The 22,249-nt window shown below is 39.1% G+C and overlaps 2 protein-coding genes and 1 long non-coding RNA gene across 3 annotated transcripts; 2 read left to right on the plus strand and 1 right to left on the minus strand.

The window, feature by feature from the left end:
• Positions 1-7,967: 7,967 nt before the first annotated feature.
• LOC125480760 lies at positions 7,968-10,331 on the minus strand. The gene is made up of 2 exons (XR_007261029.1): positions 10,136-10,331; positions 7,968-8,953 (listed from the first exon to the last, which is right to left on the minus strand). It is a non-coding gene; the product is annotated as an uncharacterized LOC125480760 (long non-coding RNA).
• Positions 10,332-10,667: 336 nt separating this feature from the next.
• LOC125480682 lies at positions 10,668-16,559 on the plus strand. Its single transcript, XM_048591708.1, has 5 exons — positions 10,668-11,097; positions 13,742-14,694; positions 14,880-15,773; positions 15,972-16,235; positions 16,329-16,559. Exons 1-5 carry the CDS (start codon positions 10,668-10,670, stop codon positions 16,557-16,559), a joined length of 2,772 nt encoding a protein of 923 aa, XP_048447665.1.
• A 173-nt stretch (positions 16,560-16,732) lies between these two features.
• Positions 16,733-17,766, plus strand: LOC125480683. The gene is made up of 2 exons (XM_048591709.1): positions 16,733-17,026; positions 17,290-17,766. Exons 1-2 carry the CDS (start codon positions 16,733-16,735, stop codon positions 17,764-17,766), a joined length of 771 nt encoding a protein of 256 aa, XP_048447666.1.
• Positions 17,767-22,249: the final 4,483 nt, after the last annotated feature.

Genomic DNA, 22,249 nt, shown 5'->3' on the forward strand with positions numbered 1-22,249 from the left:
GGATGAGATTGATATGAAGGAACAATGACGTTTCCAACGCAACAGTCAACATCTAGTTTTCAGTAGGACGTTTCGTGGTTTGACTTTTCCTCTTACTCCTGTAAAAGAATAAAATGTAGAGGATGAGCAGATAAACGCCCTTGACTTCTTAGATAGCTCATTTAAGTTTTACAAATTATACGTGTCTCGCTTGTATTTCAAAGTTTGTTAGCAAATATGTGAGTTTTGTTTGTCAAGCCATCAACAAATATGATACATTTTTCTAATAGAAGTAGGCTTGGTGGGTCACATTCGCTCCATGCCTTTGTGCATTCGTAAGCCAAAGGATAGATTGATCGGGCGTTTCAACTTCAAGGGACTTTTGACTGTCAAGAGTGCTTTTTTTATGTGGAGGCAGATCGTCTACCCTCCTGTTTGGGTGCCCTTCCCATCCCCTTTTATTTGTGCGGTCATGGTTAAGTCACATCAACATTTTATATTCCTATTGCTTTTTGTCTTATTATCTCTATAAAAAAAAAATCAATATAAAATGTTAACGTGGCTTAATCGTGACTGCACAAAATACGAGATGATGGGAAGGGCATCCAAACAGGAGGGTAGACAATCTGCCTCCTTTTTATGTTGCTTTGAGCTGGATTTGAGTGATGAAAGTTGGGGTTCCACCATAAAATCAATTGGTAATATGGGGAGTAACTCAACCACTTATAAGCATATACAAGGTCCCTCCTCTCATCCATAAAACCAATATTTATTAGAATAACAACGTATAAATTAGAGGTATTCATCAATTTACCCCCCTTAACTTGTGACTATTGGTCAATTTCTCCTCTTAACTTTAATTTTGGCCAATTTCCTCCCTCAATTCTCATAATTAGTCAATTTCCCCCTCAGCTTTAATTTTGGCCAATTTCCCCCTCAACTCTCATAATTAGTCAATTTGCACCCCTACTGTTAATTTTTTTTAATTTTCTATCTATTCTTCCATTAAGTAGGTATCCGTATAATTGCCTTTGAAGGGCAAAAAAAGTCAATTTGCACCCTATTGTCATTTTTTCAATGTGCACCCTACTGTCATTTTCCATTAAGTAGGTTTCCCTACACCTTACCAGAGGTAGACGAGGCTGAGGGAAGAGGCGACGGGGTGTGGGCAGCTGCAAACTGCAAAAGCAGCATATCAAATGGGCTGGGTTGCAAACAGTGGAGGAGGGAGCCGTTGGCAGCAGTCACGGGCTCAACATGGAGACAAGGAAAAAGAAGAGAAAATTCGAAGAAAAAGAAGAAGATCGAAGGTGTAAGGAAAAAGACTTTTTGCCCTTTAAAGGCAGTCATACGGATACCTACTTAACGAAATAATAGATGGAAAATTAAAAAAATTAACAGTAGGGTGCAAATTGACTAATTATGAGAGTTGAGGGGGGAAATTGGCCAATCCTTACAAGTTCAGGGGGTAAATTGATGAATACTTCTATAAATTATTCAAACAAAGAGTGCAACAGAGCAGTTAAGAAAAGTCGAAGAATTTCACCATAACTTATGTTCTTAAGTCTCATTCAATGGGATAGCTGATGGCCTTCTAGTTTATGTAAATTTGCTTGTAAGGAAGGATTTTACTACAAATAACATTTTGCATGACGAAATATTTTTTGTCGCCTAAAGTCAAACTTCGTCGCACAAGGTTTTGGGCAACGAAATATTTGTCGCACACTGTTGGTCGTGCAAGGCTCGTACATAAAAGTTTTGCACGACAAAATTTATAATTCATCGTGCAAGGTTACTTTACGCGATGAAATATTTCGTAGCGCAAAGTATTTATTTTTTTAATTTAATTATTTTTATATAATTTACGCGACAAAATTTCGTCGCGCAAAGTGTTTATGTGACAACATGTCCCGAAACATAATCTATTTATCTTTGCTAGAGTGGAATGATGATTTTACCCTTGGACGATTGTTGGTGTCATGGGTGATATGTTTGGGTTGTGGTCCAATTCCTAACTTTCCTATACTTTTGGAACTACTTAGGACTTAGGTTTTATTTTCTTTTGTTTTGGTTGGCTGTCATCTGGACCACACATAATCACACACACCCATACCCTTACCCGTTGACCCTCTCTCTGTCTTTCCCTTTCGGATTCCTTTCCATTTCCGTACAATTATACGGACAACTTCTCAAACCACTTAAGCATTCACAGATCAAGGTCTTGGAAGCCATCTTCGTGTTCCTTGTTAGCTTAGGAACACATCCATACTATTTTAAGAACACGAATCCTTCGAAAACCCATGAACCCAGAAATCCCAGATTTTGAGCACTGTTCATGTGATCATGCTCGTGAAATTTTCAAGGAGTTTTGAGGTCTTAAGAAGCTTTAGAACATCTTCACGAAGCTCGGGGAAGAAAGTTGAAGTGTTTTAGACGTTGGGAAGCTTAGTTTTGGAGAGTTGCAGTGGTGCCCGAATTATTGTGGGTTTTTCCAGCAATATCCCGTTGGATTTAAGTCCTAAAAGTGGTAAGGTTTTGTTCTACTCATTGTAAGCTTCATTTTGGTACAAATTTCATGGATTTTGGTTAAGAAATGAGAAAGATATGAAGTTTTAAAGTTTTTCCAGAAACCGGCGAAAATTTGAGTTTCAGACGGCGACGCTGAATGCGGCGGATGGTGGCGACCGACGAGGCTCGTCGGAGAAGGAGACGCATATTCCGTTAGAGTTAACAAAATATTCTAATGGCGTCAGGTAACACTGTTAACTTCTGTTAAGGTTTTAAAGGAATATTCCTAACTGCCGTTAACTGTTCGGTTAGGATTAGCCGCGCTTGGGGGCGCGTCTGGCCGTGCCTTGGCCGACTCGTGGCGGGGCGTGGGTAGTCGGAAAATTTTTCTAAAAATTTGGGGATATTTGTGGTGTTGAGTAGATCACGTTGGTATATTCAAACACCCCATTTGAGGAATGTATGAGAAGTTATTAGCTAGGTTCGTTTATGTGTTTTAAATTAACGTTTATATAGTTGTTTCGTATATAGGTGAGACCTATCCTCAAGACGAGCGCAGTCAATCGAGGCTTGGGGGCTACGACCCTTCCACATACCTGTGAGTGGGTATGATATATGCATATTGTGATTTGACGCGGTGGACACTCAGGTAGGTACCAGGTAAGTTGTAGATTGTTTATGTGAATTGATGATTATGTGAGATGCGTTGAGAGCTCATAAACCTGCATCCTGGTGTCAGTGTTCTTGCTTGTGGTTAGGGCACAGTCCTTCACGTGATGTTCACCTCTCGCATCATACGCTTACCTTGGATCCAAGTTAAGTGCACAGTCATGTCATACAGACCACTATAGGTGGTTCTGACTCGTAGGTGACCCGCGATTATTCGTACAGTCTTCACGTGATCGTAGTACTTGAGCATATTTATTTACACCCAATCCTGTTGTACAGACCACTTTAGGTGGTTCCGACTCGTATGTAGGTATATTTGATGAGATATGGATTTGAGCTGTAAAGGTCACGTTAGGTGACTCTAGCTAGATGGATGAGTTCTAGATTCAGCCTTGCAGGTCACGTTAGGTGACTCCGGCTGACATATCATTTGCATTAATTTATATCACCTGGCTTACATTTTTAATGCTGAGATATTCAACATGGCATATTTGTGAATTTTGTTATTCTGAGCATGGTTATGGTATAGATATATATATATATATATATATATATGTATATATTCTATTTTCTGGGAAATTATATAGGTTTTACGGCGAGGGGTTACTATCTTTGGTAATTGAAATGGTTTTGAAAAGCTTTGTTTTTACCCACTCACACTTTCTGTTTTGCGCCCCTCTAGGTTCTAGTTAGGAGTGCTTTTTGGTGGCTTCGAGGAATCCACGACAACTCTGACAGATTACCACCATTGTATGGTCATCTTTGGGTGTTGTATAATTAGTATTTGTCCTACTGGACTACACTTAGGCTATTTATGCTCTGGCTACGAATTCACACATATTTTGTGCTGCACCTTATCTTATTTAGTGCTCTAGTTAGTGTTGTTTTTATTTATTCGCTTTTCTTATATTATTTTTGCTTCCGTACTGTACACATGGCTACGTCACCTTCACGTGACGGCCAGCACGTCTTGATTTCGGTTGAGGTGTGTTATTTTGGTATCCCGGGCCTGCTTCACCACCGTAGCACGATATTGTCCACTTTTTGGGCCCCAACCACGCTATCACGGTTTTGTTTCTGGGAACTCACACGAGAACTTCACAATGGGTCACCCATTATGGGAGTGCTCTCGTGCGCTACTCGCCTAACTTCAGAGTTCCTATGGAGTCCGAAGCCAGTGAGCTCCTAAAAAGCCTTGTGCTAGATAGGGATAAGAATATACATATAAGGCTTACAGGATCCACTCCTCTAGGCGATGTGGGATGCCACAATCCACCCCCTTAGGGGCCCGACGTCTTCGTCGGCACTCCACGGCCAGGGTTAAGCTCTGATACCAAATTGTCACATCCCGGCCCAGAGTCCACCACATCTCGGGCCCGCTCCATCATCGTAGCACGATATTGTCTGCTTTGGGCCCAAACCACACCATCACGGTTTTGTTTCTGGGAACTCACACGAGAACTTCCCAGTAGGGAGCAAATGTATGAGAAATGACAGAATGCGTAGCACCACAATCAATTAAAACTCTAGCAAAATGACCAAGAATGTTTAACGTACTCATGATCAAGTCCGGATGATTCTGAGCATCCTGTAGAGATATATTGTTAACACGTCTCTGGTTTGTTGTCGTCCCCCACGACCTTTACTAGCTTGATTATTTCACCCCTGCACACAACGGCCTTGACTTGGCTGACTAGGTTGCCTCGAAGATCTTACACTACTGGAAGCAATCTCTCTTTGCTAGGGCTATCCTCCCTGATACCATTGAGATCCACCAGCTGGTATAGAAGGATACGACGTATAACCTCTAGAATACTGAAGATATCCACTCTGATAATAAAGATTCGGGGAATACTGATACTGCCTTAAAGCATAAGGAACGGCGTCATCCTAATAATGGTAAGCACCACCACGACCCATCTGACCATAACTACCAGACCCTGTAACTTGCTGGATCAGCGTTGGTGGTGGCAAGGAAGGCTGCTGGGGCCTCCATTGATTCTGAGGATAATTTATAGCTCTATGTCCCATTTACCCACAAGTAAAACATCCATTACTGCCCCTGCCTACACTCTCCAAAATGCCTATTGTTACATCTGCGGCACAACTGAGCCCATCCTCTACTAGTAACCCCATGTCTCTGGAATCTAGAACTCCTAGAAAATCTATCACCTCTTCCCTGACCAGTGGCACTAAAACCCCCCACTGAAAGAAATGGAACTAGCTCTACTTCGCTTAAAGCTATGAGTCTTGCGAAGTACTTATGTCAGTTTGGTATCAGAGCCTAAGTTTGGCAATCCTACATATTTGGTGAATATTCTAATTATTTTGGTGTCTTTTGTCAGAACTATGCTGCCTCATAGAAAGCCACGTCGTTCAACTGAGCCTAGTTTCTCTGATATAGCTCAGTTAGGGGAAAGTATAGCTCATGCTATTTAGTCCTAGCTTCGTCTTCCTCAGAACTCTCTTGGAGATTATGTATAACATAAAGTTGGATAAGTTTGAGGGTCATGAAGGACATAGAGGGGCAGAGCAGTGGCTTGTGTTTAAACGGTTGTTTCAGAAAAGGTTTATTCCCTCTGAGTATATTGATCGCAAGAAGCAATAATTTACTCAATTGAGACAAGGGAAGATGAGTATTATAGGAGATTCACTGACTTGTCTCGTTATCATCCAAATGTTGCTGCTAATCCAGTTGAGATGCTCTGTCGTTTCAGATTGGGTACTAAGAAGAAGTGGCGTTCTATGGCGACTACTACTCCTTGTGCTTCTTACTAGAAGTTCTATGAGATTTTGTTGAGGATTGAGGATTCAGAGAATATGCCTAGTGAGAGTGAGGAAGAAGAAAAATGACGGAAATCAGAAAAATGATGATAAAGGTAAAGGTCAATCATCTCAAGGACTTCGCAAGACTTAGAGCTTTAAGCGAAGTGGAGCTAATTCTAGTTCTTCCAGCGGGGGTTTTAGTGCCACTGGTTAGGGAAGAGATGGTAGATTTTCTGGGGGTCCTAGATTCCAGAAACAGGGGGATGTTAGTAGAAGAAAGGCTCCGTTGTACCGCAGATGTAACAATAGGCATTTTGGAGAGTGTAGGCAGGGCATCAATGGATGTTTTATTTATGGGCAGATGGGACATAGAGCTATAAATTGTTCTCAAAATCAGCAGAGGCCCCAGCAGCCTTTCTTGCCACCACCAGCGCTAATCCAACAAGTTCCAGGGTCTGGTAGTTATGGTCAGATGGGTCGTTGTGGTGCTTACCATTATCAGGGTGACGCTATTCCTTATGCTTCAGGGCAGTATCAGTATTCCCAGGATCTTTATTATCATAGTAGGTATCCTTAGTATTTTGGAGGTTATACACTATATCATCCCATTCCAGCTGGTGGATCTCAGTGGTATCAGGGAGGACAACCCTACCAATGAGAGATTGCTTTCAGTAGTGCAGGATCTTTGAGGCAACCTGGTCAGCCAAGTCAAGGTCATGGTGTGCAGAAGCGAAATAATCAAGCTAGTAGAAGTTTTGAGGGACGACAACAAGCCTAGGGACGTGTTAACAATATATCTCTGTAGGATGCTCAGAATCATCCGGACTTGATCATGAGTACATTAAACATTCTTAGTCACTTTGCTAGAGTTTTAATTGATTGTGGTGCTACACATTCTGTCATTTCTCATACATTTGCTCACTCACTGGGAAGTTCTCGTGTGAGTTCCTAGAAACAAAACCGTGATGGCGTGGTCGGGGCTCAAAGTGGACAATATCGTGCTACGATGGTGGAGCGGGCCCGGGATGTGGTGGACCCTGGGCTAGGATGTGACAATTTGGTATCAGAGCCTAACCCTGGCCGTGGAGTGTCAACGAGAACGTCGGGTCCCTAAGGGGGTGGATTGTGACATCCCACATCACCTAAGGAAATGGATCATATAAGCCTTATATGTATATTCTCATCCCTACCTAGCATGAGGCCTTTTGGAAGCTCGCTGGCTTCGGGTTCCATGAGAACTTCGAAGTTAAGCAAGTAGCGCGCAAGAGCACTCCCATGATGGGTGACCCACTGGGAAGTTCTCGTGTGAGTTCCTAGAAACAAAACCGTGATGTTGTGGTCGGGGCCCAAAGCGGACAATATCGTGCTATAGTAGTGGGGCGGGCCCGGGATGTGATAAACCCCGGTCTTGGATGTGACAGTTTATTTTTTTATATTTTTTATTTTATTTAATTGGAGTAATTCATTTTTTTTTTTTTTAAATTTAATTTGGCAATTTTAAACATACTGAGGAAGGCCATCTCAATTAACAACAACAAAACATTTTCCTGCTAAATGGGGCCAACTATATGAATCCTAGAATATCATTACGCTCGGTTCTATGTCATGTCCTCCGTTAGATCCAAGTACTCTAAGTCTTTTCTTAGTTCTTAGAGTCTCTTCCCAAGTTTTCCTAGGTCTTCCTCTAACCCTTCAGCCCTGGACCTCTGTCCCATAGTCGCATCTTTTAACCGGAGTGTCAGTAGGCCTTCTTTGCACATGTCCAAACCACCGTAACCAATTTTCTCTCATCTTTCCTTCTATTTCGGCCACTCTTACTTTACCTCAGATATTCTCATTCCTAATCTTATCATTTCTCGTGTGCCCACACATCCAATGAAGCATCCTCATCTCTGCTACACGCATTTTATGTACGTGTTAGATGCTTCACCGTCCAACATTCCGTGCCATACAGCATCGCCGACCTTATTGCTGTCCTATAAAATTTTCCCTTAAACTTCAGTGGCATACGGCGGTCACACAACACGCCGGATGCACTCTTTCACTTCATCCATCCAACTTGTATTCTATGAATTTACATTGTATCACACACTTGACAATAATATAAAACATGAAAGAAGATCACTAAAATAACTTGTGGGCATGGGTTCATAATATTCCTCACTCAATCATCATTTCTTTAGCTCTTCCATAATCAAACGCGATTGCATTCCTTGAGCTGCACAAAGAGAGTAGCCCAAAAGCAATAACTATTGAGTGTAGGGAGAATTCGTATATTTTCTACATCTAGCGTGAAAAGGTAATATCAATAAGAATTCCCTTAACAATAACAATCCAACGAATGTATAGAAAGAAATGGATTCGCATATGAGAAGCGATTGGAAATTGGGAGAAAAGAGGGTGACTTACCAAAAGGGGCTCATACCACGTTTTCTGTCACTCTAATTTTCTGATAAAAAGCTAGCTAATTAATGGAAGAAGTAGATCAATAATTGACAAACAAAGAGCATGTAATCAAGAATTTATTAAAGTCCATAACAAACAATATAATCTTAAGTAGCAATTGTAAAACTCCAAGTACCTGGACGAAAATAATCAAGCAATAGGCTACCATTTTCTTATATCAAGCAACAGGTTATCTGTTTTCAAATATCAAGTTCAAGATAGATCAAGTACCTAGACAAATAAGGACGAGAAGCCTGAGATTCTAATTTTCGAAATCGATGTAAGACAAAAGAATTGGCTATTGCGATATGGTATACAAACAATTCAAAATATTTCATACAAATTCGAAAAAGATTTCTTTACAATCTCTTGTTCATCTGCTTAATTAATCATTCTTTATGACACCAAAAAATTTCTCCATCGTTATCAAAGTTATTCTCAATAAAATGAAAATCAGTAAATAGAACTCACAAAACATCCTTTCCATCACATAAAACCATTAAACCCCCAAAATTATTTGACATACTTACCTTTGTGGACAAAGAGAGTGGGGAGTGAAGCAGAAACATCAACATGTTATAGCCCACTGCAAACCAAGATCAAAGTTATGCAGAAAAATCAAATACAATGAAACAAAAAAACCTTAACTTTAGAATGGGAAATTTTAACATTTTATACGAAGTACATACATAACAGTCCAAAAGCAATCTACCATGAAAAGATAACAGCAATCTCTAGCCCGTATTCCTTCTCGTAATATGAGAGCACCCTTTCTTGGAGCAGATTAATGATAACCTTCATTGCACCTTTGAACCATATGCTCTTATTCCTTTAAAAGAAACTATATTTTCTACTCTACAAATAGATAAGTTCAATCATCCTAAGATTAAAAGACCATATATTCATCGAAATGAGCTAATGTAATCTAGTTGTAACTTGAAAATTTGATTACTGCTGCAGCAAAAGGCAATTGGGAATCACAGAATTGATCACCATTAGTCCATAAAAGCTTCATCTTTAGAAATTGGCATTGGGATAGTCTTCTTATGCGTCAGCCCAGCTATGCAGATGCTAAATATGTAAATATTGTAAAATTAAAATCAAGGCTGCTTAGCTACACCTAAAACTTACACTCTGTTTAGATGAGAATATTTAAGATTACCAAGAAATTTTAAAATAACGAAAATTGATATAACGGAATTTTATTTTTTAGAATTTATGAATGTTCTTGTTTGGTTAACCTAAAAGATCAATGCAATTTGAATACAAAATTTGTTATATTTAAACTCTCACTCATTAAAATTAGAAAGTGACACCTATTTAAATAGAATTTAAACTTGAGAATTGGAAATCCCCAATTACAAGTTTCTTTCCACGTGAGAATTCTAAATTTCTATGTTTATGAATCCAAATAAGGGAATCAGTGCATATCAATTTATAAATCTGACGTTTATTCAAATTCCAAGTTTATTTCTCTTATGAAAACATAGTTTTAAAGTAAATACTACTCAAGATTCTATACAACCATGTTCAAACATTGATATAGAAATTCACTTAACAGTAATAAGCAACAGTTCCTAAATTCTAGATTCCTAACCCCTAGAATTGATGTCCCTGAAATCCCCAATTTATGAAGTTCCTAACCCTAAAACTTAAACTCAAAATTCAACCCCATATCAAATTAAACCTGAAATTAGGGAATATTATAGTTTATTCCCGCATTAGTAAGAGAAAAAAATATAAAATTGAAAATTACCCACATGAATACCTTATTACTAATGATTGTCTTCTGGAAAGACTTGCGACAGGAGGGAGATCGACGGGGACCTTAGTCGTGCAGTAAGAGCAAAAGGAGAGATTTTTAGAATTGAGAAAGAGAGAGTGAAGATCGAAGAACGGTGAGAGGGAAGACTTAAAAAGAACAAGTGTTGGAGAACGTATTTGGGTTGAGACGGGGGATGGATGGAAGTTGTTATGATCTTGTGATTACTTCGATCACAAGTACTAAGAAGGGACCAAAATGTAATAAGTAAGATAGATTTGGGGGTCATTTTCCTATTTGTAGTTGTTAAGGGAGTTTGTTTACAATTTGACAGGTTTCATGTTGTATTGGGTTACTATATAACCATCTGTTTTTCTCTGAAGTAAAAAAAAATACAATTTTACAAAACCAATTATGTTCAGTGTTCTCTTCGTCTTCCCTCGCCATTTCTGATCTTGCAAGCAAGTCTAGGTTTGAGCCTTGCTAGGGTTTGGTGCTATCATTGGTATTAGCCTCTGGTCCTGGTTCCCTTCCGCGCATGCCCCGTACTACTACCACCAATCGTATCTCTGTGATGGACGGCCGCGTTGCTGAGCTCGAGAATTCCATGGCTTCGCTCAAAGCTTCTGTCGATGCTTCCATGGTTTCTCTTCCTTCCTTAATTGACAATGCGGTGGCTGCTACTCTCGACACTAAATTGCAGCTCTACTTCGAGCAATTCCGTCGTGAGCTGCACTTTCGTCCAGGCAGTAGTGGTCTTCCTGTGCCTATGGTTCTTGACTGTTCCGATCCTCATGCATCTGCACCTGATCTACGGCCTCCGAGTCCGAACCGTTTTAGCGGTGATCATCCGCCGCGGCCACCATGGATCCAGCGCGTTGAGTTTCCTCGCTTTGTCGATGGCGATGATCCGCTTGCTTGGATTTACAAAGCTGAGCAGTCCTTTTCCTACTACAACACTGATAGGAGCATATTCATGCGACTTAAATGGCTTGTTCTCGTGCATTTACGTTATGTTTCTCTAGTTATTTTAGTCCTTTATGCTTCTTTTGTGTGTTTTCAGGTTCTAAGGGCTTAGGGAGCAAGAAAGTGCATTTTGAGGCTATTTGGAGCATTTTTGGGCATGGATTGGATAGCTTATCCATGGAGCCAAGAGGATGGACGAATTTGAAGGCCTTGTATGCTCTTTGGGACATAAAACAAAGGGCCTAGCCCAATCAAACAAACCTTTGAGCCATGCAAAACCTCTAGCCCAATCAAACAATGCATCACAAACCCAAAACCATCAAGAAACCATCCTTTGCCGTGCCTTCCACATCAATTCCAGCTTGTCTTCATCATTGCAGCCACTTTGCCCTTTTATTTATGCATTAAACCTATTTCCTTTCCCTAAATTGCAGCCACAATCCACACCTGTCCAACCTAGCTGCACCCTACATACATTAATTAGTCATTCTTTTCATATTGCACTCACATGCATTCACATGCATTTCAAGAACCAAAACAACATTATGCCGTGCCTACCCTTGCCATTTTCAGCCATCACACTTCATCATTACACCACCATTCATTCATTAATCCACATGCACATTCAATCATTCACTCAAGCACCCTTGTGCCTTGTTTCCCCCTTTGTTCCCACCAATCACATGCATCATCATCATTCAACCAACCTAGCCACATGCAACTCTTCAACATTCACCACCAATTCAACACATGCATTCATCAACATATCTAGTTGTCACTCATGCATTTCCTTCATCATTTCCAACCCACATGCAGCCACATATTCATTCACTTCAACATTAAGCCACACATACATACACATGCACCCAAAACACATCCATGCCGTGCATCCCTTTGCTTTCCAGCTCACTTATGCATTTCCAGCTTTCACATGCAATTACACACACCATTCACCCCTTTTCTATCCCTTGTGCCGTGCATCCTCTCACCAAGAAATCAAACAAGCCACATGCATTACACCCCACATGTCCCTTTAATCATTCAACCACATTCCCATTCACCACAAAACAATCACACAACACACCAACACACATGCATCCTGAAATCCTTGCCGTGCCTTCCCCTTAGATTTTCAGCAACTTCTCTTCATCATTTCAGCCACATATTCACCCACATGCACTTTAATCATTCAACCATGCAGCCACACATTCATTCTCCAACATTGAACCGTGCAAAACAACCCATTCCAGCAGCCAAATCCCTTTGTGCCGTGGGTTCCTAGCATTTCCAGCTTTTCCCTTTACATTTCACATGCATTCCATACTTTCCTAGCTGTTTTTCACATTCATTGCAGCCACATTCTCACCCATTCTCTCCCTATATAAACCACACACACTTCATTCATTTGCATCATTGAATTCACATCTCATTTTCATACACAACACACCACAAACACATCCATTCTTCCCTAGCCGTGAGTCCCACTTCCATTTCCTGCATCTTCACTTCCATTTCCATCACTTCCCATCCCTCTAAAACACTATCCAACAATCAACATATCCTTAGACCTTGTGCCACAACGAAGAGGAGGAGAAGAGTGCCTAAACGTTCATACAATTCAAGTTTGAGTTGTTGGAATTTTTAGGTGTTGCTTTTCCTCGATTGCAATGTTTAATTTCAATTCTCTTTGTCTTGTACGTATGAGGAACTAAACCCCCCTTGGCTAGGGGGGGATTCGAAATATATGTTTACGCTTGCAATATGATTTGATTACTTCTAATTACGTTTCATAAGTTGTGAATTCAATTTGTTTAACTATTTGATTGATAACCTATTTATGTATGTTTATTGAGAGTGCACGCTTAATTTTCATGCATGAATTTGACGCTAGAATATAAGTGAGTTTCACGTAATAGTTATGAACTTATATTCACAAGTAGTGGAGGTTGCTTATAAACAATCGCGTTAAACATATTCTTGGCATAAGTTTCATGCAATCATAGTAACGAATGCCTCGTCAACACTTATAGTTTTCATGTTGCTTAATGATTCTTGCTTGTATCTCTATTATGCAATTCATATAGGGAACTTGTGAGGAATGCTTTGGATTGTCGTATGCAATCATCCAATTCATTAACTTAAGGAAGACTTGACGGTTAATTTAAGCGGACCTAATTAACCCGGGGTGTTGAGAATTCATGGTTTATTGAAAAGCAATTAGAAATCGTTTTGTATGCAAGTATAACATGTGTGGAGATGAACCCCTTAGCTAGCTTCTCATCCATTCATTTCCGTCAATTTCGTATTTACAATTTGTTTTCTTTGCAATCTATCCATTTTAGTTTAATCTCGTCCAAACCTAAATCCCCCCCCCCATATTTTGTTTAAGTTTTAGTCTTAATCTTTCTTACTTTTAGTTTTGCATTCTTCGAGTTTAGTATAGTGTTTTAAACTTGTTTTTACGTTTTTGAAGTCAAATCCAAGTGGTTAACAATCCCTCCTAATCCCAGGTCCAGAACGATCCCTACTTATACTTATACTACAATTGACAAAAAGAGGGTTTAATTTGTGTGCGTATAATTCTCGCATCAAACACTCCGCCTGATTCTCGAGTGCTTACTGCTTCCTTCCATTTCGATGGTGAAGGGTTACAGTGGTTTAAGTGGCGCGATTGTTTGCGCACTACACCAACCTGGAAGGAGTTCACTCGCGCCTTGTGCTTGGAGTTTGGACCACTCGAATTTGAGGACATAGCGGAGACACTTTTTAAGCTGCGCCATACAGGTACTTTGAAGGATTACATCTCTGAATTTAGGCGGTTGGCTACTCGTACTTCCGATATTAGTCCTGTGTTGCTTAAGAGTTGTTTCCTCGGCGGTTTAAAAAAAGAGCTGAAGTTTGATGTTAAATTGCTTAAACCTGCTACTGGCCATGATGCGATTGCAATTGTCGTCCAACTAGATGCTAAATTTACTAAGTTTAAGAGTAATCCGGCTAAACCCTCTCCTGTGTTGAAACACCAGTTTGTCCCTGCCATTACTCCTCCTTCCGTGCCCCCACACCCTGGTAATCTGCCAGTCAAGCGATTGTCCCTTGAGGAAGTTCAACGGAAGAGGGAGAGAGGCGAGTGTTGGTTTTGTTTAGATAAGTGGACCAGGGGTCATAAATGTGGATTAAAACAACTTCTTATGTTAGATCTACTGGATGGTGTTGATGAGTGTATTACTGAGGAGCAGCCGGAGACTTCGGAATTGTATCATATGGCACTTAGTGAATGTGCTTTTTATGGTACCACTGCTAGCCAAACACTGCAAACAATGAAGGTCAAGGGTTTGTTGAAAGGCCATTCTGTCAAGATCATTTTGGATTCATGGAGTACTCACAATTTTGTGGATTCCAAGCTTTTGAAACAGTGGGGATTTCCAGCTCAAACTACAAGGCATTTTGAAGTTATGATTGCAGAGGGGGGAAAAGTGAAAAGTTCAGGGTGTTGTAGGGATATGCCACTGTCGTTGGGGGGTTACAAGTGTGCAGTGGACCTTTATGCTTTGCCATTGGGAGGATGTGATGCAGTGCTAGGTGTACAATGGCTTTCTTCTGTGAGTCCAGTTCTGTGGGACTTCCAACTCTTAACTATGGAATTCTCTAAGGGTGCTTAGAAGTTTAAGTTGTTTCATAGTCCCCCAACGTCCCATTCATTCAGGAACTCCTCTTGCATAACGTCGATAAGGAACTTAACAGTTCTAATGTTGGTTTATGTCTTTATTCTCTGGAAATTACTCAGTTGGAAACCAGTACTCTCAACTCGTCACAACTGCAGGAATTACAAACATTGTTGGGAGAATTTGAAGACATTTTTGAGCTACCTACTAAACTGCCACCATCCAGGTCACTTGATCATTCTATTGCTTTAGTTCCTGGTGCTAAACCTCCCAACTTGAGGCCTTATCACTATGGACCTCTTCAAAAAACGGAAATTGAGAAGGCTGTACAAGAGCTTTTGGATGCAGGATTTATAAGGGCTAGCCATAGTCCCTTTTCATTCCCCGTACTTTTAGTCAAGAAGAAGGAGGGCACATGGAGAATGTGCATTGACTATAGGGAATTGAATGCACTTACAATTAAAGACAAGTATCCTATTCCCCTCATTGATGACTTGTTGGATGAATTGCATGGCTCAAAGTATTTTTCTAAGCTCGATTTGAGATCTGGATATCATCAAATTTTAATGAAACCTGAGGATGTGGGCAAGACAGCATTTAGAACCCATGAAGGTCACTATGAGTTTTTGGTGATGCCTTTTGGGCTCACTAATGCACCTGCAACATTTCAAAATGTGATGAATGATCTGTTTAAACCATTCCTCAGGAAGTTTGTGCTTGTTTTCTTTGATGATATACTAATCTATATCACCTATTGGCAGCACCACTTGGTTCATTTGAAGGAAGTACTCACTGTGCTTCACAAAAATCAGCTATATCTCAAAAAGTCTAAGTGTTCTTTTGGTCAAAGTAGTGTTGAGTATCTGGGACATATAGTGTCTAAGGATGGGGTGGCTGCAGATCCATCAAAGCTCAAAGCAATTCAGAAGTGGCCTCAACCCAGAAATGTAAAGGAGTTAAGAAGATTTTTGGGGCTTACTGGCTATTATCGACAATTTATTCCCAGTTATGGGAAGGTATGTCAACCTTTGTACAATTTGACCAAAAAGGAGGGATTTGCTTGGAATGATTCAGCTAGTGAAGCTTTTAGACATCTCAAGAGCATTATGTCCTCACCACAGGTTCTAGCACTTCCAGATTTTTCTCAAACCTTTGTAGTGGAGTGTGATGCTTCTGGAAATGGTATAGGTGCTGTTTTGCAACAAAATCACTAGCCAATTGCAATTTTCAGTCAAGCACTTGGGCCTAAAAACCAGGCATTATCGACTTATGAGAGGGAGCTTATTGCCATAGTTCATGCGATACGTAAATGGCAGAATTATTTGCAAGGAAGGCACTTTGTTATAAAGACTGACTATAGCAGTTTGAAGTATTTCTTGGGGCAGAGAACCAACACTCAGTTCCAACAAAAGTGGGTGGCTAAACTTCTCGGATTTGATTATGGATTTCAGTATCGAAGTGGGAAGGAAAACACTGTGGCAGATTCACTCTCTCGAATTCCAGATCATCATGAAATTGTTGCAGGGAACACTATGGAATTAGCTGCCATATCTTATCCATATTTTGGATAGATGGATGACTTGAGAAGGTATAATGAGAGTGATACTTGGATCATGGACAAAATTAGGGAGGTGACTGAGTACAAACTTAAGGGCACCACCAACCTTGCTTTAGCTAAATATTCTCTCGATAATGGGTTTTTATGCTACAAGAAGAGGGTAGTAATTAGTCCAACTTCTCAGTGGAAACCAAGCTCATGGAGGAGCATCATTGCACACCAGCAGCAGGTCATCAAGGGGTAGCTAAAACTTATCAAAGAACTAAGAAGGGGTTTCATTGGCAGGGAATGAAAGGGGATATAAGGAAGTTCATTGCTGAATGTGCCATATGTCAACAAAACAAGTTTGAAACCATTGCACCACCTGGATTGCTTCAACCCTTACCTTTGCCATAAAGGGTGTGGTCTGATATTAGCATGGATTTTATAGTAGGATTGCCCAATTGTAAGGGAAAATCAGTTATCATGGTGATTGTCGACAGGCTTTCAAAGTACAACCATTTGATTGCACCTGCTTATCCTTACAATGCTTCTATAGTTGCTCAACTATTCATAGAACATGTTTTCCGATTGCATGGCATGCCTAATTCCATTATGAGTGATAGAGATCCAGTGTTTGTAAGTGCATTTTGGAAAGAACTCTTTAGACTCCAAGGTTCCAAACTCTGCATGAGTTCTGGATATCATCCTCAAACTGATAGGCAGACTGAGGTAATGAATCGATATTTGGAGACCTACTTAAGGTGCTTTGTTGGAGGACGGCCGAGGAAATGGATTCAATGGTTGCCATGGGCAGAATGGTGCTTTAACACTGCATACCATACTTCATCAAAGTATACTCCTTTGAAGTGGTGTATGGTTTTCCCCCACCTTACATTGTTCCACATGAGGTTGGTTCCACTAAAGTAGCTTCTGTGGAACAATGCATGATTGAAAGAGATGGGTTGTTGTCAGTGTTAAAGAATAATTTGCAGCTTGCTCAAAATCGCATGAAAGTGCAAGCAGATAAGAAGAGGACTGAGAGACACTTTAATATTGGAGATATGGTGTATTTGAAGTTGGTGCCCTATCAACTACACTCATTGGTGAATCATAGTTATCACAAATTACAACCACGATTCTATGGTCCTTATGCAGTTCTGGAGAAGATTGGTGTTGTGGCATACAAATTGAAACTTCCTGAGGGGTCCAAAGTCCATCCTGTGTTTCATGTTAGCTATCTCAAAAAACAGGTCGGGAACAATGTGACTCCCCAGATTGAACTTCCTTTGGTGTCTGAGGATGGCTTGGTTCAGGATATACCTGCAACAATTATGTCTAGAAGGATGTATAAAAAGGGGAATGTGGCTGGAGTTCAACTTCTAGTGCAATGGAAGGGTAAGGAAGTTGCAGATGCCACTTGGGAAGATTTTGATGAGTTCCAGCAACGATTTCTAGGTTTTGTAGTTTAACCTTGAGGACAAGGTTGTTCTGAAGGGGAAGGCATTGTTATGATCTTGTGATTACTTCGATCACAAGTACTAAGAAGGGACCAAAATGTAATAAGTGAGATAGATTTGGGGGTCATTTTCCTATTTGTAGTTGTTAAGCGAGTTTGTTTACAATTTGACAGGTTTCATGTTGTATTGGGTTACTATATAACCATCTGTTTTTCTCTGAAGTAAAAAAAAATACAATTTTACAAAACCAATTCTGTTCAGTGTTCTCTTCATCTTCCCTCGCCATTTCTGATCTTGCAAGCAGGTCTAGGTTTGAGCCTTGCTAGGGTTTGGTGCTATCAGAAGTGGAATTTGCAAAAAGAATTGGGAATGGGAATGGGAAAGAAAAAGCAGAGGAAGGACTTTGTGCAACGAATGGCTATTGCTCCTCGCGCCAAGTTGCTTTTCTATTTTTATTTTTCTTTTTCAAGGACTTCGCACGACCAGTCGCACATATTGCTTTTGGGCGATAATTTTTTTGTCGCGCAAAGTTTTTATTCTTTTTTAATTTGATCTTTTAACTTTTCACAACGACTTATAAATTTTCATCGCACAAAGTGCTTTTGCGTGATGATTTTGATTTCATCATGCTAACAAATTTTTCTACTAGTGGGATGAGATTAGTATGAAGGAACAATGGTATTTCCAACGCAATAGTCGACATCTAGCTTTCAGTAGGACGTTTTGTGGTTTGACTTTTCCTCTTACTCTTGTAAAGGAACAAAATGTAGAGGATGAGCAAGATAAACGCTCTTGACTTCTTAGAACACTCATCCTCTGATACCTGTAGGTTTTACTATTATACGTGCCTCATTTGTATCTTAGAGTTGTCAGCAAATATATGAGTTTTGTTTGTTAAGCCATCCACAAATATGACACATTTTCTAGTAGAGGTAGGCTTGGTGGGTTACATTCGCTTTATGCCTTCGAGCATTCGTAAGCCAAAGGATATATTGATCAGGCGTTTCAACTTGAAGGGACTTTTGACAGTTAATAGTGCTTTTTATGTTGCTTTGAGTTGAATATGAGTGAAGAAAGTTGAGGTTTCACTATAAAATCAATTGGCAATATAGGAAGTAACCTAATTACTTATAAGCACATGCAAGGTCTTTCCTCTCATAAATGTGGGATTCATTCTCAACATGCCCCCTCACGTGTGGCGAATTTTTCAAGCCTAACACGTGGACAACATAACTCCTAGAGTGACGTGAAGTACGTGTGGCCATTGGATTTTACATGTGGGACAACATGCTCTGATACCATGAATGTTGGTGCATTTCATAAATATATATATATATATATAAATATATATATAATATGGTGTTGCATGTATAATGAGAGATTGGTTGTAGTGTTGTGTCTCTTGGATTGAAGAAGCACAACTAAGGGATATGCCCCTTGATTATTTAATCAGAAGGTTATGCCTTTTTGGTAAAAGGCACATGTATGAAAGGACAACAGACTTGCATCCATTCAGTGGAAATGAAAAAATGTTGGAAAGATCTATTTGATCTTCACACACTTTCAGTTGAAGGATGTGGCTTTTCTATGCACACTTTGAAATAAGTTCAACGAGTACAATATAATCTAGATATAGCCCACGTTGAAAGAAGCAATGACTTTCTAGAGATGCTGCTTTCTGGAAAGAAGCTATAGATGATAAGATGAACTCATTGTTATCACACCAAACATGAACTTTGGTTGACTTACCACATGGATCTAAACCAATTGGTTGTAAGTGGGTGTTTAGAAGGAAATATAATACTAATGGTTCTCTGCAAACCTTCAAAGCCAGATTGGTAGCCAAAGTTTTTAAACAGAAAAAGGAAGTTGACTACTTTGATACTTATGCACCAGTTGCAACAATAACCTCCGTTAGAGTGTTGTTTGCTTTGGCATTTGTATACAATCTATATGTACATCAAATGGACGTGAAAACAGCCTTTTTAAATGGCGATTTGAATGAAGAGGTATATATGGAGCAGCCGGAAGGATTTGTCCTTCTTGGTAATGAAAATAAGGTTTGTAAATTAGTGAAATCATTATATGGTTTAAAACAAGCGCAAAAACAATGGCATGAAATATTTGACTTCATAATTTTGTCAAATGGTTTTAGACACAACAATGCCGATAAGTGTATTTATTCTAAAGTCACTAATGAATACGGTGTTGTCATATGCTTATATGTAGATGATTTACTAATTAATATTTGGGACCAACATGAAAGCTATATCTGAAACTAAAAAGTATCCAAATTCAAACTTCAAAATGAAAGATTTAAATGAAGTGGATACTATCTTAGAGATTAAAGTAAAGAGACATGATAGGGGTTTTGCATTGTGTTAGTCACACTATATTGAAAAAATATTGTAGAAAATCATTTGCAAATTGCAAATAAAAGAAGCACCGACCCTTTATGACTCTAAGATGAACATGCTAGTAAATTCTGGCAGATCAGTTGCACAACTTGAGTATGCTGGTGCAATTGAAGGATTGATGTATGCTTCATATAACACAAGGCTAGATATAGCATTTACTGTTTGTAAACTTTCAAGATACACTAGCAACCCTAGCACTTTACATTGGAAAGCAATTTGTAGAGTTTTTGGTTATCTTAAAAAGACTACTAATTTGGGTCTATTTTATTCAAGATTCTAGCAGTACTAGAAGGGTACTCAAATGCTAGTTAGATTACTAGCACAAGCAATAATAAATCGACAACATGATGGATATTCACTATTGGGGGAGGTACTGTTTCTTGGGTATCAAAGAAACAAACTGTTATATCACACTCCACTATGGAATATGAGTTTATAGCATTAGTAGTTGCATGCAAAGAAGCAGAATGGTTGAGAGATTTATTGTTCGACATAGAGTTGTGGCCACAACCAATGCCATCTATTTCTTTGTATTGTGATAGTGAAGCTATATTGTCTAGAGCTTATAGCAAAGTATATAATGGCAAATCTAAACATATTAGCTTTAGAGATGAATTTGTCAAACAGTTAATAACACAAGGAGTTGTTAACATAACTTACGTAAGGTCAAATAAAAATTTGGCAAATCCTTTTACTAAGGGACTCTCGAGAGATATGGTACAAAGTACATCTAGTGGAATGGGGCTGAAACCCTTTACTATAAATCACCAGTAATGGTAACCCAACTTTGCCTAGAATATCACTAGACCAAAGTTCAATGGGTAATAACAAGTTACTGATAAGTGGTTTGAATAAGCACCGAATAATTTATATAGCCTATTCCAGAATGTCAGTGCATAGTGCTATGATAGAGAGGATGAAATTTAAATTCTTAATGAGGCATAATAATATAAGATGTTCAAACGGTAGGAACATATAAAAGTAACCTCACCTATATAAACATAAGGAGTGGTGCCACTTCTACCAAGAGTTTTTCTGGGTTTCTCTTCTAAATGTTTATGAAACCAGGATGTCGCATATGGCCATAATAGTGCTGACCAAATACAAAGTTTTCTCCAAGGAAGCAATAATATGATCATGTGTGTAATATTTTCTAGTTTGGACTAATAAATACATAGTTTAAGGTATGGAAAGGCCGCTATTGTATTTGTAAGAACCTTGAGATACTTACACTAATTGAAGGTTAAAATCGAAAGATACCTTTTTGTATGCATGAATATATGTGTATGATTAAAGTTAATGACATAAAGATTGATTCATTATAATATTTCTAGTTTTATATATTTTGAGATAGAGAAGATGTTTCCAAGTATATGAGCATATATATATTATTGAAATAGGGAAAGATTGTTGGTGTATTTCATTAATATATATATATATATATATATAATATAATACGGCGTTGCGTGTATAATGAGAGATTGGTTGCAGTGCCATGTCTCTTAGATTGAAGAAGCACAACTAAGCGATATGTCCCTTGATTATTTAATCAGAAGGTTATGCCTTTTTGGTAAAAGGCACATGTACGAAAAGAAAGCAAACTTGCATCCATTCAGTGGAAATGAAAGAATGCTGGAAAGATCTATTTGATCTTCACACACTTTCAGTTGAAGGATGTGACTTTTCTGTGCACACTTTGAAATAAGTTCAACGGGTACCATATAATCTATATATAGCCCACGTTGGCTGCATATTCGTATATACATTTTCAAAGCAACAATTTCTTATCCTCTTTCTCTCTATCTAAATTATACAGTTTCCTTTTAAAAGATTTTAAGGAAAATTCAGTTCTTGCTAAACTAAAATTCCAAACTTTGTTGTTTCCTGGAAGTGATTTGCTTTAGACCTATTAGCAAACTCATATTAGAGTGGGGGCAAATATCACTTTAAGGAAAACGTATTAATGTGCCTCAAAGTCATTTTTTCTGTCAAATTCTCAACCTTATCCTAACAATGAAGAAAGTTGAGATTCCACCATAAAACTAATTAACGATATGGGGAGTAACCCAACTACTTAT

The sequence above is a fragment of a genome, unplaced genomic scaffold, assembly GCF_019419815.1.
Source record: "Pyrus x bretschneideri cultivar Hongxiangsu unplaced genomic scaffold, Pyrus_bretschneideri_v1 Contig35, whole genome shotgun sequence".
Classification (NCBI taxonomy): domain Eukaryota; kingdom Viridiplantae; phylum Streptophyta; class Magnoliopsida; order Rosales; family Rosaceae; genus Pyrus; species Pyrus x bretschneideri.